General features: G+C 39.2%; 1 protein-coding gene across 1 annotated transcript in view; it reads right to left on the bottom strand.

The window, feature by feature from the left end:
• The window catches only part of LOC150039553 (uncharacterized), a 51,958-nt gene extending 40,381 nt beyond the window's left edge, over positions 1–11,577 (bottom strand). The window contains exons 1-3 of the mRNA XM_090327761.1: positions 11,523–11,577; positions 11,161–11,275; positions 9,391–9,444 (exon numbers count right to left, since the gene is read on the bottom strand). Coding sequence (XP_090183887.1) covers positions 9,391–9,444; positions 11,161–11,275; positions 11,523–11,577 — 224 coding nt within the window. The remainder of the gene's footprint in view (positions 1–9,390; positions 9,445–11,160; positions 11,276–11,522) is intronic.
• Between the last annotated feature and the right edge of the window lie 2,675 nt (positions 11,578–14,252).

Raw genomic sequence — 14,252 nt, 5'->3', positions numbered from 1 at the left:
ATTCTTACCTCCATTGGCTTAGTGCAAGTGGCATGAAGGCCCTGATAATAGGTAAATAAAGATATGGTTGCTACTTTTCACTTCATAGCAGACCATGACCAAGTATGTGCTAACTGACTCTATCATTTTCTTTTAGTTTCAATACAAACAAAATGATTACAGGAGGACACGAAGAAGCTGTCATATAGATTGTGTAATAAATTCACACTACAAATGAATTTACACTCAGATGAGAGATAATACAACTTACCAAATGTTAATGGTTGGGTCACAAACTGCAATTGCAGTTAACGTTGTTTCACCTCTAAAAAATAAAGTAAGACACAAACAATTGATTTGGAACATAGAGAGGAAATCAAACTTTTCTACAAGGCTGGATACTAAAACCATGACTCTGTTCATGTAGGATCATGTTTGCCATTTGAGCTACAGCTCCATCTCCAGCTCCTCTGTCCCCTCTAGCACTTTGCTCTGGTACTCCGGTGTGAACTAAGAGACCAGAACCAAATGAAAAGCAGTATTTTCATTTTACCCAGAAATACAGTTGAATCTGTTCAGGAAATTAAATATGGAACAGTTTCATGCAAGGTAGAAGAATTTTTCCCAGTACCGCTACCACAGTACCTCTTGACATCTTGTATGAATTTCAATAAAATACTCTTCAAGGGAACTCAACCTGAGGTCATAGCTAATACTCTGCTTCCTCTGTTCCTTCTATTCCCTCATTGCTTTCAGTAATCCTAGATGTCTTTACTGACTTACTCTCAGATTGAACCAATGGGTGGCAGGCCAGAAGCAGAGAACTCTTCACTGCTCAGGAGGACAAGGAGAACTCCCTCTCCATACTGGCGTCTCAATCCTTCACTCAATTTGCAAAAAAGACAGAATGGCACAGACAAAATTACACTTCCCTGACCTTCTAAATTGTTCCCACAAATACGGTTCTTGTTCTCTGTACAGCTTTCTACACTACTCTGTCTATACTTGGGTATCTGACCACATATGGCTGTCCTCTGTCAATCTATGTATGTTCTGCTCTTCATTATCAACATGAACCATTAAATTATGCACAATCCAATACTATGGAAGTTTCTAAAGAGACTTCTTCTTCCCAAATTGCTATAATACCCGGAAAACAAACTCTACATATACTATATATGGAAGGGGGTATTTCCTGTGCTTTCCTAGAAATGAGGCCTCTCTCTCCAATGAAATGATTACCTGTGCTAAATAAAAACTTATGCAAGATTCACAAGGAGTTTTTTTCCTATGACCCTAAAGCACTGTTTACACTGTTTTCGTGAGTTTCCTGATGTTCCGTTTCCCTTGCTATGTTAAGGAAATTGAGCTGATCAACCATCTACATTTCTGCTCCCTCTCTCCCCTCCTTGCTGGCACTACTGTCCTCTGTCTCTCCAGCCTCTCTAATTCATAAAAGGATTTCTAGTTCATGACTTATTCACCTTAACCTATACAATATATGTGGAAACAAAAACACAGACATGCTTTGGCTGTTTAGTAATATTTGATTTTCACATAATATTTCAACCCTAACTTGATGATAAAAAACTTCTCATTCACTAAATAAATCACAAATGGTATGAGGAGGTTTCTTCCACTGCCACTTCTCCCATGAACAACTTAAATCCTAGGCAAATCATTCTATATTAGACAGTCTCCTTCCCACAGCAATGAAATAAGGCACATCAGGGATGAACATGGGCATGAACAGATTCGCTGGTCTTTTTTATCATCATCATCATCTCTTCAGATAGACATCCAGCAAATTTTTGTTTGGGGCAGAAAACGCACGTTAACAGTAAGACATTTTAGGAAAATACACATCAAATTAAAAATCCCCTAATAATCAGCCTTTTCTCATTCATCGAGACAAAGAGACAAGGAGAGAGAAAGAGAGGGAGAGAGAGAGAGAGAGAGAGAGAGAGAGAGAGAGAGAGAGAGAGAGAGAGAGAAAGAGAGAGAAAGAGAGAGAGAGAGAGAGAGAGAGCGACTGTAACTTGTTTTATCCTCTAGTGATCAGAGAGAAGTTTTTAAATTGCTGAGCCTTACAGCAAAACACTAAATTGCCTTTGAACACCACAATAGATTAGGAACAATAACTCTTGACATTTCTTCTTGGAAACACCTAGAAAGTTATCTACTGATATTACAGCCCAAAAATCTTAGAAAAATATCAAAGGCCCTGCAGTGTCATCAATACCTAAAATAAAGTTCAATAATCCTAATCACTTTCTTTTCAGTGACTATCCTTTTATGTATGACTGTACTTCATACATTTTATTATGCATAGATCCACATAGATGAGAGTATATATATATTTAGACCTTACCCTTCATTGTTGTTTGTGTCATCAAGTTTGGTTGTGGTATAGGATGAGGTGTCCCTATAGGATGAAACCAAATGTCATAGTCAGACTCTCTAATGGTTTTTATAGACTTGAATACATATCCATCCTTTCTTTCTTCAATATTCAATTAAGCATTCAAAGCGTTTTGTTCCATTTCTATGTATTTCAATATTTTCTGTCTTTTATCTTTTGTCCATTTCCAATTGAATTCCATCATAGTATGATAGCAAACAGTAACATTGTCTTCTCTTATATGTAATTTTTAGGACTTCCTTTATACTCTGCCAAGAAACCTCTTTGAATAATTACTGTAGAGGAATATTAGAGGAAGGGAAAGGGAAAAAGAGAATAATGCTGCCTCTATGCTCTAAATATTAATTTCCTTTGTAGAAACTTGGAGGGTTGCTGGAATGATATTTATTCTGAGAATGTTGGGTGGAATATTCTACAGATATGTGCTGTCTTTGGCTCTTGGCCTTCAGTTGAATTTGGTTTCTTGCGGATTCTTTGGAAAGGATCTAACATGGTTGGGATCCATCTACTCATTTATGTTCAGCGATGTCTGTTGTGTCAAATTGGGTGCGTTGAGGATTAGTTGCCTTTTTGTTGTTAATCATTGCAGTGTCTTTAGCAAAATGAAATGACTTTCATGTCGTAATACTTTCAAGTTTTCTTTGCCAGATGGAGTACATTTACATTTGCTTCCTTTTGGGTGCCATATTGGAATATCTCTTTCATCCATTCACAAAAGGCCTGTGACTGTCTCTGCTAGGGAGGTGGACTTCCTTCTTTCTCTTTCTTACTGTGTTTTTGTGCAGGTACTATTGGGCTTCCTCTTACGGCCTGGGTGCTCTCCCTTAGCTTTCTCTGTTAAGAAGATACTCTACCACTTGAGCCATACTTCTGGCTTTCAGGAAGTTAACTGGATAAGAATCCCAGAGTTTCCCACCGATATTACTAATTAGAACTCCACTGCTTCGTCCAGAAAGGATTGTATCATTTGGTTGACTGCATTTGTAACATCTTGTGAAGTGCAGCTGACATACTGACTAGAAAAAATTCTCTTCATGACCTATACCTCTAGCTGAAGAATATATATTCTATCAGAAGATCATATGCTAATAACCACATCTCAAGAAGCTGAAAAGAATGAAATCAATAGTATATCTGATATTTTTTCCATTCAAGGGACTTGAATTCTGAGCCTGGGCATTGTCCCTGAGCTCTTCAGCTCAGAGCTACCACTCTACTTCTTGAGCCCCAGCACCGCTTCTATTTTTTTTCTGGTAATTAACGGTAGGTAGGAATCTCTAGGTCTTTAGTGCCAGGGCTCTCTCTGATCCACGATCCACAGTTCTCAGACTCTTCAGTAGCTAGGATACAGGCTCTATGTATCTTTTATTTTTATAAAGACAGAGCTACAAATATCCCAAAGACTTTAGGGATTATAATAAGTCATGAAAGTAAATTGATAAGTACTTGATCGATCAGAGGTCTGATAAACCAAGAAAGAAGTAAAAATTACTTCAAGCAAATAGAAAAATAAATGATTCTATTGCAAAACACACTAATTTTTATGTGGTAGCTCAAGTTGATATTCCAGATGTGTAACACAGAAGTGTAGTCAACGGTGGGGATTTGGTAGTGTGTGTCCAAGGATTGTGAAATGCCCTTTAGATTGTGCTAGTGTTTTTGCAGGATCTCAATCACAACAGGGACATGAAACATATCTTTTATATATTTCTGTTTTTCCAAACAAAGTTAGAAAGATTCCCATGCACACAATATTGAGATGATATAGAAACTTAGTTAATGTCTTTTCCTTTGTTGGAAAATTTTCCCTGAACATCAGAAATCTGTCTCCACATTTCTCTAGAAAGGAAATTAATTTCTTTGGGAATTTACACTGTTATTTCTTCAAAAGAAAGTTTCTATGCACAAGTAAAGAAATTTTCTTTCTTAAAATTAACAAAATGTTTATTGGTATCATGTAGTTTAATTGTACATGCAACTCACTACTGAGAAACTCAATCCTTTTTGCAATCTGATTTTCAGCTGTCTAAGTCTGCTCTACTCCCTTCTTATTTTCACAAAGTTGGCTCTTTTCTTAACTGCTTATCAACAAAATACAAGGAACAACAGCCTAGAAATTGGACTCTCATCAGAACTGACAGTGGGCCTGTCTAACAAACAGATTTCTGGAGAAGGAAAGAGGCCCAACAACTCTTTCACCTCAGAACCACTGAGACAACCTAATTGTTCCTGAATGGGATTCGTACCTCCATTAGCTCAGTGCAAGTTGCACGTAGGCACTGATAATAAGTAAATAAGGATATGATTGATAATTTCACTTCATGGCAGACCATGACCAAGTATGTCCTAATTGACTCTATCAATTTCTACTTAGTTTCAGTACAAAAATAACTATTACATGAGGATACTGATAAGCTGTCACATAGATTGTACACTAAACTCACACTACAAATGACTTTACACTCAGATGACAGATAACACAACTTACCAAATGTTAATTCTTGAGTCACAAACTGCAATTGCAGTTAACGTTGTGTCATCTCTAAACAATAAAATAAAATAAGACACAGAAAACTCATTTGGAACATACTGCAGAAATCAAACTTTTCTACGAGGCTGGGAACTTAAACCATGTCTGTGTTCATGCTAGGATCATGTTTGCCACTTGAGCTGCAGCTCCATCTCCAGCTCTTTTGTTCCATCTAGCAATTTGCTCGAGTACTCTGGTGTGAACTAAGAGACCAGAACCAAATGAAAAGCAGTATTTTCATTTTACCACAGAAATGCAGTTGAATCTCTTCAGGAAATTAAATATGGACCGATTTAATCCAAGGTAGAAGAATTTTTCCCAGTAGCCTAACACGGGACCTAATGCTATCTTGTATGACTTTCAATACGATGTTGTTCAAGGGAACTCAACCCTGAGGTCATACCTAATATTCTGCTTCCTCTGTTCCTTCTATTCCCTCCTTACTTTCAGTAATCCTGGATGTCTTTACTGACTTACTCTCACATTGCACCAATGGGTGGCAGGCCAGAAGCAGAGAACTCTTCACTGCTCACCAGGACAGTGAGAACTCCCTCTCCTTACTGGAGTCTCAGTCCTTCACCCAATTTGCAAAATGATGGAATGACACAGACAAAATTGCACTTCCCTGACCTTCGAAATTGTTCCCACTAACATGTTCCTTCATCTCGGTACAGCTTTCTACACAAGCCTGACTGTATTTGGGTATCTGACCTCTTATGGCTGTCCTCTGTAGATCTCTGAGTGTTCTGCTCTTCATTACCAACATGAACCATTAAGTTATGCGCAGTCAAATACTCTGGAAATTCCTAAAACTACTTTTTCTCTCCAAACAGCTATAACTAGCTGAATACTAACTCTAAATACTCTTTATATGCTAGGGGTTATTTCCTGTGTTTTCCTAGAAATGAGGCCTCTCTCTCCAATGAAATGTGATAAACAAAGATTTATGCAAGGTGTAAAAGGAGTTTTTTTCACATGACCCTAAACCACTTTTTGCAGTGATTTTGTGGGTTTCCTTATGTTCCATATCCCTTGCTATGAAGAAAATGGAGCTGATCAACCATCTACATTTCTGCTTCCTCTCTCCCCTCCTTGCTAGCACTACTGTCCTCTGTCTGTCCAGCCTCTCTGATTCATAAAAGGATTTGTAGTTCATGAGTTATTCACCTTAATCTACAGAATATATGTGCAAACAAACACACAGACATGCTTTGGGTATTATCTTTCACATAAAATTCCAACCATCACTTGATGGTAAAAGACTTCTCATCCACTAAAAATATCACAAATGCTATGAGGGAGCTGTCTTCAGGTGTCTGTTTTCCCCAGAACATGTGAAATCCTAGGCAAGTCATTCTATTTTAGCCAGCCTCCTTCCCACAGCAATGAAATGAGACATATCAGGGATGATCATGGGCATGAAAAGATTCTCTGGTCCTTTCATCATCATCTCTTGAGATAGACATCCAGCACATAATTAGGCAAATTTTTGTTTGGGGCTGAAAACACACCTTAACAGTAAGGCATTCCTGGAAAATACACATCAAATTTAAAAACCCCTAATGACCAACCTTTTCTCAGTCATTGAGACATAGAGAGAGACAGGGAGAGACACACAGAGACACAGAGAATAGACAGAGAGAGAGAAACAGAGACAGTCAGTCAGACAGACAGAACCCCTGTAACTTGCTTTATCCTCTAGCTAGACCAAATGGAGTCACCAGAGAGAAATTTCTTAACCTGCTGAGTCTTACAGCATAACACTGAATTGGTTGTGGCCACTACAATAGATTAGGAACAAGAAGAATTCATGATAATTCTTCTTGGAAATACCTAAGACTTTAGAAAGGTCTCTACTGATACTAGAGCCCAAGGATCTTAGAAAAATATCAAAAGCTCTGCAGTGTCATCAATACTTAAAATTAAATTCTCTAATCTCTATCACTTTCTTTTCTGTAACTATCCATTCACGTGTGTCTGGACTTACCAACATGCAAATATGAATAGATACACATAGGTGAGAGTGTATGTATATTTAGACCCTACCCTTCATTTTTGTTTCTTTCAGGAAGTTCAGTTGTAGTATCAGATGACAGTTCTTCATTTTGGGGCAAAATCTTTTACCTCTCATACATTTCCCATAGAGTTTCCTTCACTGCTTAGGTTTGACAGCAGACTATAGTATTCCTACCTATGTCTCATGCCTATACCATATTGCTCTGCTACTTCTTGTTTAACATGTTGACATCTGTTTGTGTATGCACACATTTCTTGCCTTCATTCTGACATTAGGAGTACACGTAGATATGTATATATGTAAATATCATCAGATCATCGAGAGCCTTCAAGGATATTAACTCACATTTCTATCCTAGATCACACATTATGTCCTACAGCCAATTTTCAGGATAGAAGTGTATTGGAATATATAGGCAGGCATGACACATAACTTTAGCATACATGTTCAGTCAAAGAACAATCTACTTTATACAAATGATCAATTTTCACTACTCATAGCAAATTGCTACCTCATAGGATACCATACATAATGATAGATAAAATCAGAAGATAGATGAAACTATGTCATCATTTTGATTATAATAAAAATGATATATTAACATTTAGTGATTGTATAACTATCCTTCACTTAACAATAGATTGTTAATATTACCACAGACCCCACAAAAGCATTTATTTCAAGCTGAAATAAATATGTACGTTGAGGATAATCAAGTATTTTAATCATATCTTTACTGACACTCACTAAGTCAACTTACTGCCAGTCATACAGGGTACAATTTTAGGCTAATACACAAAGAAGAGAATCAATCCTTCTCTGGGTTGGCAGCCACCAAATAACAAAGAAGCAATGAAACAAGGATATATGACAGAAATAAATGAGAATGGGAGCAATATGTCTCTTCTGATCAATCAGAAACTTAGGGGAATATGCATTATTGTATCCAATGAAAGTGCCAATGGTAGTAGAGTAAGTTTGAAAACCTCTGCCCCCATGATATGCTGGCTGCTGAATACCCATTTTAGAGAGTGAGATGGAAAGGAAGAGTGTATGTCTAGAAAATAATCAAATGAAAGTAATAACAAGCAGTTCTTGATATGTAAAAATAAAACCCCAGACTACAGCAATCACTGGAAAAAAGATGTCAAGAAGAGCAGGAAATTATGGCAAACACATCAAATAAACAACCAGGAACAGTTATTGTAAAGATAGAGGTATATAGTGCAGGAAAATGCTTTTCTATAAAACCAACATCATGAGACCTACAAGGAGACATATACTTGAAGAGTATACTACATGCATTCATATCCATTGCTAGAAAGGAAGGATCATTCAGACAAAAATGTCCATCACAAAACATCAAAGTTTATCACATTTCAAATTTGTCTAGAAGACACTTCAAAACATTTCATTTTCTAACTGAAGAATATACATTCTACCAGAAAATCACATGTTAAGCTAATAACCAGGTTAGAAGAAACTGAAACAAAAATTGGATATACCAATGTATCTTATTTTTACAAAGCAATAGAGATACAAAAAGAGAGAGGACAAAACAACGCATGAAAGTTAACTGATAGACACTTGAATGATCAGGGGACTGATAAACCAAGAAAGAAGTTTAAAGTGTCTTGAAGCAAATGAAAACAAAGTGATGATATTGAAAAACATACTAACTTTAATGTGACAGCTCAACATGATAGTCAAGAAGTGTGAGGTAGAGTAGTAGTCACAGGGTGGGGAGTTTTGGAGGTGGGTACAGAGTCAGTTGTGTATTAGCACAGAAGGAGTCACATCTAATGTTTTACAGAGCCCAGTAGGAGCTTGTTGGAAAGTTACTGAATGCTTCCCCTTTTTGTCACACTGGAGTGTGATGACAGGGCATTCTGTTTGCCTGCTAGGCAAACACTCGACCACCTGAGTAATGGCCTAAGTCATTTGGTGCTGTAGATGTCTTTCCAGGAAGGTCTTCCTTCTGTCTACGTCTGGAAGTGGCCTCAGATCATCACCTGGTTATCTGTGCTCCTGGGAGAAGGGAATACAGCTGTGAGCTCCTAGGACAGGCTCACTGCTTGAGATAAGGGTCTCAATAACTTGTTTTCCATGCTGGCTCCTACACAGGATCACCTCCAATTTCCACATACCACACAGTCAGTGTGACAGGCAGACCCTTCCTGATGCATATTTCTTTCATTTTCCTAGCAGCACTGGTGATCCAACACAGAATCTTTCACTTTCTGAATTGCACTGCATCACACATGTCACCGCTCCTTTCATGCTGTTTGTATTTCTTCAAATACAAGGGCTCAGCTCCAGCCTTATGAATGTGGATACTTATGTGTCCATGTGTCTGTACATACATTCATATAAAATATGTGCATAAACTTCTACATATACATTTGTCTAGCACTCTGTTACACGCCTTGGATTATAGCTTACCTTTCAGTCACACTGTCATCATCGTGTGCTGAACAAAATTCAAATGCAGATGTGCTATAGGAACAAAAATGCATATAGTCAGATATCACATGAATAATTAAACTTCATATTCTGGGTCAAATTATTTTGCAAGTCACAAAACAGTGGACTATGCTTCTTCCCTATAACTGAGATTTTCTTCTCACACTTGATTTCAAATCAGCACAACATTACCGTTTAAGATCATCAAAGAAATATACTTGGTGATAAAATATTAACAATTAGCATTCTAAAGTAATCGTGTATCTAGCTCACTGGGTCAGAAAAGAAGACAGGTGCAAGGTCATCTCCAAAGGTAAAGAGAACACATTACTCATTGAGTCACCAAGACACTAGGCCACAACTTCCTAAGGAGAAGGCAGGGTAGTCATCTATCCATGATCTTCATCACATATAATCAAAACCTCCAGTTTTCCCAAGTAACTGAAGATAGAGGAGAGAAAGTAACCATGGAGTCATTACTTGCTCTGAACCATACTGCAATATCCTCCATTCACAGGTTGGGATAATCTTCAGAGTATGTGGTGCCAAGAATGAACATTATTACCATATCAATCCAGTCATTTTGAGACTTGGCAACAACCTTTCCATATAAAGAAGAGAGAGTAGTTTGGGAAGGGACATATTTTGTCTGGGACAATTTCATACAACAAAGCCATATCCATACAACAACACTTTATGCTCATTGTTTGCAACTAAGTAAAAGCAGTGCTGTTAGCTTCGAATGGCCCTGTTTTCTCATTCCAAATTTCTTCTTTTCTCACCGCTAAGTTCCAGATTCTCCACGTCTCACACCAATTTCTTATATTCACCATTAAAAATATCTACATTGTTATAAAACAATACAAAGTGTGGTATGAGGCTGAGTGTCTTTTCAGTTTGTTAGAGATTAGGATCAGAACAAGCTGGCAGAGGGGCACAGCTAGACCCAGGGGCATTGTAAACACTAGCTTCACATAATGACAGGGCTGTATATTATAAGGGATACTTACATGACCTTGATCTTTCATACAAATAGTTCTGCTGCTCACTAGCCTCTACGTCTGTTTCTTTCTGCAATCTACTGCAGACCTGTGGGGACTTGTAGCTAGTGGTTTAGGAGCCACGCTGCTTGCCACCTGTGCTTCAGCATGTACACTCTCAGTGATGCAAGCAGTCCAGAATCAGAGGGCGCCTGGTCCCTCCCGCCTTGAGTAGTAGATCCCAGATACTCCCAGCAAGTGGGGCCTGTCTCAGGACACCATTGGCTGATGGTCGCATTCAGGGAGGTCCCTATTTGATGACATGACAACCACCGCTTGATCTGTATTTAGCCATCGCGTTTTCTAAAATAAACTTAGATCTGCACTGAGAGTCTGGTGTCCAGACTCTGTGTTCCTGGGATTATTCGTGGGCTCTGTCACCATCGTACCCCCTCCTAGAAGTCTGAGAAAGACCCCCAAAACTGGTGCCCAGACGTGGGGCACAACTAGCAGGTAAGTGGATCTCTATAAGCAATTATGTGGAAAGGGATCTTGGAGAACAGGCACCTTCACTTTTCCGATGGAAAGCTTGAGCAATTTTATGAAATTGTTCTGTCTCTCTCCCTATGAGGGATTGGAGGTAGGATACTGGATGAGTCCATGTGGGAAAGGGTACTCCGGCAGGTCAGAAAGGGGAGCACATTGGTGATTTGCCTCATTTCTTCCCCATCGTGGTCGCTATTCTGAGTTGCCTCCGGGGTTCAGTCACCTTAGCTCCAGAGCCAGTCGGGAGACCAGCACCCCCCTGGAAGAAGGCTGCCAGCCACAGCCGCAGCCAGCTGACCTGAGTTCTGCCTCCACCTTTGCGACCTCACCAGTATGACCTAGGACACCGACCTATCCAGAAAAACCACCCTGGATGACTGCTCTGCTGGCTGTGGATGCCACAGACTCTGCCTCCACACTATCCTCAAAGCTACCTCATCCTATGTCTACCCTGACATGGGACCGTGATATCATTATGAACAATACAATCAGAGGAACTGCAACCCTATTGTCTTCCCTCAAAGCATGCTGGGGAGTCCATGGGGGCTGTGACTCCCGTTAATGCCAGTCCCATCTTAAACCCACCTAGCCCTAGTTCTCTCTGGCCCACCACACTCATTTCCATAGCAGCAGGACCCATGTTTGCTTTAGCTAAGTTGGTTGAGTTTATCCAGGCTTCCCTGGATGCCATCTAGCTAATATCTTTGCACAAGGTTTGGGCCCCTCCTACATTCCATTATGAGTGTCCACAAATAAAGAGAAAGGGGAAACTGCGGGGACTCCTAGCTAGTGATTTAGGAGCCTGCTGTTTGCCACCTGTGCTTCAGCATGTACACACTCAGTGATCCAAGCAGTCCAGAGCCAGAGGGCACCTGGCCCCTCCCACCAGAAATAGGAGTTCCCGGGTACTCCTAGCAAGTGGGGCGTGTCTCAGGACACCATTGGCTGACGGTCATATACAGGGAGGTCCCCATTTGCTGACTTGGCGGCCACCACTCGATCTGTATTTAGCGAACTGCACCAAGAGTCTGGAGCCTGGTCTCCAGAGTCTGTGTTCCCGGGATTATTTGTGGGCTCTGTCGCCATCTTACCCCCCTCCTAGATGTCCAAGAAGGACCCCAACACAGACCCATAGGTAATATACTTCATATTTTCTAAAGGAATATGTTATTAATGTGAGCAATGTAGATGAAGCATATTGCTCATGACCTGTTCTTCCCTCACCCAATTTCATCTGAAGACAGATGTCATCCCCTGATACATCAGTGACAAGCATGACACAGTTAAAATGACACTGCAATTCCAAACCCTCAAGAGGGTCGTTTTACAAATTTGAATGTCTTCTTCCTTTCTCCTCTTGTTTCATCCTGCCCACTTCCAATCATGTGCTCTACACACTTAGCTATCATTAACTCATGTGTTTTTGTGTGTTCACTCCTTATAAATATATGAATATATGCACACTTGTGATAACATACATTTGATCACATATCAGATCTGATATATATTCTTAAATTAAATATTGTATAAAAATGATTCTGAAGCTTATAGCTACAGGAACATTACGCCCAAGTAAATCAATTACTTGGAAGTTTGTATATGACTTTACAATTTACTGAGTTGTATAAATTTATGATCTATTAAACACCTATTGCATATAGGTGCCTTTCTTCTCAGATGCAAAAAAGGATACAGCATTTGGTGATGGTTTCTGTTACCTCCCGATTCAGTTTGTTCTCCTAGTATACATCTCTTGTATACTATTTAAGTTCTTGATCCCAGTGTCTGTCACTAACACTGAAAGTTCATCATCATAAGAGGCTTCACGCTGTAACCCAAGGGCCATAAACTAGAGACCTGCAGCTGGGCCTCTGAACAATGTACACTGGGATTGAAGTGTCTGCTATCAATATGGACCAAAGTACATAGATACTGTTATTAAATATAACTTTGGAAAAGCCAATCACTGCATTTCTTTGATGAGTCTGGTAATAACTGACCTTGAATGTTCATCTATATCATCCTAATTCATATCTAACATCTTTAACTAGAAATGAGTTTTCCTGTGATAGTGACCTGAACATTACACTTCTGCAAAGGAAAAGCTGATGGATTCATATTGAAGGACCTATCATCTTAATACCAATGCATAGTCCCCTTTTTTAAGTACAATTACACTCTAGAGGGACACATCTTCATTGCAACCAAGAAATTTCTGATTAAGTCCCTAGACTAACTTCTTACATCCATCCATATCCACCAGAATAAACATGAAACACGTATAAATGTGAGGCGGTTTCCATCAACAGTGATGATGAGTGGGTACTTGCAGAACCAGCTTCACCTGCTGTTGAAGGTTCCTCTACGCCCTGCCAACTGCAGCCTGTTCCTGGCTCTTTCCAAATTCTTTGTTTCTTGCTCTTTCAGGATTCTTTTGTCCTTCACCCAATCTGAAAAATCTCATCCCAAAGCATTTTGAATGAAATGTTCTTTTAGATTGTGTGGGTGTTTTTACAGTGTCTTAAACACAACAGGGACACGAAACATTGCTTTCCTGGCATGTTTCTCTTTTCTCCAGATAAGTTTCTGTTTTATCCAAAGAAACAAAGTTAGAAAGACTCCTATACACCCTGTATTCAGATCAGATAGAAACTAGGTTAATGGTGTTCTCTAGTGCTGGAAACCTCCATGAACATCACAATTCTCAGTCTCCACATTTGTCTACTTGGATAGGTATGTTCAGTATCCATGCAAGCTAGGAAACTCAATTGGAGGCGTCTTAGAGAAATAAAACTCTTCTACTTGCAAAAGGTAAGACTTTTCCCTAAATGTTAAGAATACTATGACCCAATATATCTACCTGATCTGATATAGAATAACCTCTTCTGGTTTCAGTTCAACTAATTTCAATGGAAATCAAGACTTGGATATCATCTAAATATCAGCATTCTAGGTGTCCTGTATTCCCTGGTGACTTTCCTGCCACTAAGGTAGGGACATGGAACAGAAGTCTAGAAGCAGGGCTACCATTGATTGTGGTTGCAGGCATCTATAGAAGGAAGGATATAGTCTTCCTTTATGGGCCATATAGACCGCTGGGATTACTTTTTTGTTTCAGAAAGGGATTCCCAGCTGCCTGGGATCATGTGACTAGCTGACAGGCACTGTGGTGATCTAAGGATTTGAGATGCTAGTACTTGACTTCATAGCACCCCATGAGCCAGTGTATTTTGATCTACTCTATCATTTTCTAATAAGTTTCAAACCAGATCATGATTACCTGCAGATATGGACAGGCAGTCTTTTGTAGTCTGA

This window comes from Megascapheus bottae, unplaced genomic scaffold (assembly GCF_031878675.1).
Source record: "Megascapheus bottae isolate mThoBot1 unplaced genomic scaffold, mThoBot2.hap1 HAP1_SCAFFOLD_176, whole genome shotgun sequence".
In the NCBI taxonomy this organism is placed as follows: Eukaryota; Metazoa; Chordata; class Mammalia; order Rodentia; family Geomyidae; genus Megascapheus; species Megascapheus bottae.
This window is presented reverse-complemented; position numbering and strand designations above follow the sequence as displayed.